The sequence below is a fragment of the Trypanosoma equiperdum genome, assembly GCF_001457755.1.
Source record: "Trypanosoma equiperdum strain OVI genome assembly, contig: ctg_1684, whole genome shotgun sequence".
NCBI lineage: Eukaryota > Euglenozoa > Kinetoplastea > Trypanosomatida > Trypanosomatidae > Trypanosoma > Trypanosoma equiperdum.
Genome location: NW_027123709.1, coordinates 137 through 4,919, shown reverse-complemented (window position 1 = coordinate 4,919; position 4,783 = coordinate 137). Strand labels below are relative to the sequence as shown.

Here is a 4,783-nt window from a genome sequence, read left to right as displayed (position 1 = left end):
ATATATATATATATATATATATAAGGCGGTAGATTAGGAGGAGGCATCAATTGATACATGCAGCAGACATAAATAAATATATACAAACAACCACAATCATATACACACATATATACATATATGTATACATGTATACGTGCATTAAAAACCACAATCATGAAACAAAAAGTAGAGAATATAAGGGGGAGAAAGGGGTAACGACACCAGACGTGATGATGATAATAATAATTAGTGTGCATCAAGGAGGGCATGGAAGAAGTGGGGGCAGAAGTATTTGTGTACATGTACGTGTGCATACGTTATATAAATATATATATACATATGCATGCATGCATGTAATGGGAATTGAATAATAGTAACAAGAAAAAAAGATAACTACTGTGCGGAAGCAACAAATGTACAAACGTACTGCCACACATATACGCACACATACATGTACAAAACTGTGCATTTCCCCTTTCTTGCACCTCCGTGTTTGGCATGTTACCATTACTGTTGTTATTGACATACGCCTCAGTGAACATTTGCTGGCCCCTTTCACTCTTTTAAAATAGCGTAAAAGAAAAAAGGAAGCCCCCTCCATTTCTTTCTTTCATTCTTTCTCTGTGTTTCATCTGACTTGCACTTCGAGACATATTTCCATCTACTAGGATATATGAATGTACTGCACCGGAAGTGTACGTAATGGTGATATCCACACATAAGGGACTCTCAACGCCGCCTCTCTCCACCTTCCCCACACCTCCATTAGTTGCGTTTCTGATAATCCTTCTTGCCTAATATATCAGGCGTTTATGATTACTATTATTATTATCATCATCATCATCGTCACCAATACATTTTCTTTCTTTTGCCCTACATTTTCTGTATCACATGGATCTACCCCCCTCTTTTCTTTCCCTTCTTCCTCACTGACCGCTTTCGTATCCTCCTTTAGGCATTTTGGGGACTCACGGTGAGTTTTAGCATCTTCACTGTGGCCTTGGGAAGGGCAAAATCGCCTCCCTCAGCACGCTGCTGCAGTTTCCGGAGCTGTGGAATGGCCATTTCTCGCACGCTACAAAACTCGTCACAAGCTTCAAGCACTAGTTGTAACAAGTCCTCCACGTAGTCATCTCCTTCGCCATTCTGCCGTGTATTCAACAACCCATCAAGCACACCTTTTACAAATGGTATCCAAAAACTTTCGGTGCAGCCCTCTACTTCGCTACACAACAAATTTAACCACATCGACTCATATGCTGGGAGCCTCATGAGGGTCATTACAGCACGAATTTCTCCCGCTCTCAACAAGGATAGTAGTGTTTCCTGCTCCACTCCACTGCTGCGGACGGTTGCCCGCGCGGAAAGCGAAGGAGAAGCTGCTGGAAGTGAACAGCAACTATCAGGGCGCAGCGAGTTATTAATTACACTTCCAGTCGACGCAGCCGGGGAGCCTGGAGGAGGGGCGGAGAGGAATGTTGGCTTTTGCATATAGCCAATAATCGCGGGTGTGGCGCGTGGCGTCGGCCGTAAAATAAGACGCTCCAGCTCTTCAGCGTACTTTTCATACACATCGGCAGCGGGCGGCGGAAGGCCACGACGCTCATTCGCGTCTTTAGGCAAACCAGTCACCGACACCAACTTACCCTTCGGGCTATCGCGACCGTACACAACAGCTGTCAGCTGTCCACCGTAAACGCATCCTGTGTCAATGCCATATGCGAAGGGAAGTTCCTGCAACCCTGCACGGGCATCATGACCGAAGACAACACACTCCGGTCCCGTCCATAACTCGCCCCAAGGCTGACCCCTGGAACCCTTTACAACTGCTCGTAACCTTTGCTTTTCGTTGCGTTGCTGTTTACCGCCACAATTGTTGTTATTATTATTACTACTCTCAGTGTACCGTTCTAACCGTCTTAGGTGCATAATTTCATGCACATTTTGTTTCTCGAGGGAGTTTTCAACGTTTAGACCGGCGTGTACAACGATAACATTATATTGCGGAATCCGCAAGATGTGTGGTAACGATCGAATATAGTCCTCACAACCCTGTGGGAACGTGCTTGCGAGTCGCATTACAGGATCCACTTCCTCTTGCTGAGAAAGGGCCTTACCTTTAACACGCGCAATGCAATTTAACAGTGTAAAATCATGATTGCCCAATACGCCAATAGCCCCCTTTGCCTGCACAAGCTGCACGACGGCAAGGGAGTCGGGTCCCTTGTTCACCAGATCCCCCACGTGGATGAGGCAGTCTTTTCCCTGCTGAAACTCAACTTTCAACAACAGTTCTTCCAATTGCTCAGGGCAGCCGTGGACGTCACCCACAATAATGTAGCGATAATCACACGGGGGGACGGTGCGGATGATGGGTTTGTGAGCGTTGACATTATCAATTGGGTCAATAAGCTTAGGGTTTGAGGGATCACCGGAGACAAGCGTGGCAAGTCGAACCGCATCGGGTCCCCCTTCACGATCAACCACAACCATCGGCTCCACTGGAAGAGTCGGCACGCAACGGGGAGGAGAAGTGACAGAAGAAACATTTGCTGAAGGGGCTGCACGCATCAACTGCTCTACAGTAACTGAAGGCTGCTCAGTAACCCCAACGGAGGCACTCGCTAACGCTAAAGCTACGGACCGCGGGACGGCGGAGATGTGAGACGTCTTTTCTCGCATTTCATCAGGCAGTTGGTGTGTTCTCGGCGAGGACCGGAGTTTTCGCGCCGCCTTACCAGCGCTTCCTTCCACACCGCTACGGTGAGGTGCTTGAGTCTCAATTGGTTTGTCGTTACCGCTGTTGGTGCTACTGTTGTTACTGCTGTGCTTCATACTGCGACTATTGTTATTGTTATTATTATTATTATTGTTGCTGCTGCTGTTGTTGTTGTTTCCACTACCGTCAGAGCCAATAATGAGGCCTCGCAACGGTCCTTCATTTTCTGCCGGTGACCCTGTTGGTTGCCGCTTCTCCATGAGGGATGCAAAGGCTGAGGCCACGTTCGTGTTGTTGATGTTGGTGGTGGCGGTGGTGGTCACATTAGCAATAGTGCCGGGGGACATAACTCCTTGACGAAACGTCCTTCCACCCACCCGAGCGCCTTCACTCAACTTGAGCGAGCTTAACTTTTCCAGTAAAGTGCTTGAAGTCATATTTATTTACCCGCCCCCGGTTGCAACCCGATATGCAATTCCTGAATCTATTCAAATCGTTGCTATCCCCTTCTTTCCTTCTCCCTACACAAGCACTAATGCACAACTCTTTTCTTTCCCTTTTCCCTCTTTTTTATTATATGTATACGTGTGTCGTAGTGGCTTTTACTTATTATTTCGTTTACCGGTTTTGTGCTGATGCTTTTATTATTACTTCTTTCCTTTTTGTTCGACCCGTTGCCACTCCCTTTCTTTAATTTTTTCCTTTCTCTTACGTTTTCTTTCGCTACCGATCAAACGCCCCTCCAAAGAGACTTCCCCGTTCCTTTTCTTCTTTTTTTTTTTTTAAATATCTTTGCTACTCTTCTTCCCTTCCACAGCTCTATAGAAGTAAATAGCAATAATAATAGTAATACTAATAGCGATTATGATAAACTACCACCACTCCTCTATCCTTTTCCCTTTTCCCCTTCTTTCTTTCTTTCTTTCGTCGTCTTCTTTTTTTGCCACTGCCACTACTGTTGCTGTGACCTTCGCAATAATCAAATCAGGAGAGCAGTGAATTCCTTCTCTCTCTCTCTTTTTTTTCTTTTTTCCTCCCCCCTTTATCCTTCACTTGCCTTGGTACAAAGCTCTACCTTATACGAGTACGTGTATGTATATAAATATATATAAATATATATAAATATATAAATATATAAATGATATAGCTGAAGTAACCGTTATTTGAACTGTTCTCAAAGCCGCTGTTGCCTCGAGGTCAAATGGCGCCTAATCTCTTTTTTTTTTTTTCCTCCTTGTTTCTCCCCTTCTTCTATGCACTTTTCACCACTGCACTGAACTGAAACTTCTTTACACCTTCAGTTGCTCTCTTCCCTTTTTTTTTTCCTTCTTCTTCTTTTTTCTTTTACTCGCCCTCCTCACTTTTGTTAATGTTGCCGTATTGTTCCACCAAAAAGTCAGCAGAATACGAACAAACAAAAACAAAAATTACAAAAAAAAAATAAGCAGAAAAAAAAAGGGGTGTGAGTTGAATTAAATCACCCGGTCTAACAGGCGATAGAGTGATGATGGTGATGACTCTCCTTTTCTTCTTCTTCCTTTTTTTTATTTTTACTTTTTCTTGTAACGCCTTATATCAATCAGCTTCAGTATGAAAGAAGCGTAAGTTTGATTGATCAAAGGAAGCAAAACGGAAACAAACGGACCAAACAAAGAAAAAAAAACAAAAAAGCAAAGGAAGTGGCGAAACAAACCAGAAAACAAAGGAAGAAGAGAAGATGTAAGTGCTTAAGCGAGATTTTTTTCTTTTTTTTTCCAAAACTTCCCTGAAGATTGTTTTTTTTTTTAAAAAAATATATAAACCAATATATAAATATGTTTATATATTTCACTTGAATTCGTCAAACAACAACAACAACAACAACAAAAACAACGAAGAATATACACAAATATACACAACTCCTTCTCTTGATTTTGGATCAAAGCTGCAATCCCTTTTCTTCCTTTTCTCCTCTACTATTTAATTTACTGCACGTGTTGCTTCCGTTCTACTTGTCAAATGAAAAATAAAAAAAAAAGGAAAAGAAGAAAAACGAAAGAGAAAAAAAAAAATAATAGAAGCCGATCCCCAGGAGCAGTCGAT

General features: G+C 43.0%; 1 protein-coding gene across 1 annotated transcript; it reads right to left on the bottom strand.

Annotated features, from left to right (window-relative positions):
- Positions 1–933: 933 nt before the first annotated feature.
- Positions 934–3,138, bottom strand: TEOVI_000589600 (kinetoplastid-specific phospho-protein phosphatase, putative; the record flags this gene model as incomplete). The annotated part of the gene is made up of 1 exon (XM_067222716.1): positions 934–3,138. The coding sequence occupies one exon, from the start codon at positions 3,136–3,138 to the stop codon at positions 934–936; it is 2,205 nt and encodes a 734-aa protein (XP_067078817.1).
- Positions 3,139–4,783: the final 1,645 nt, after the last annotated feature.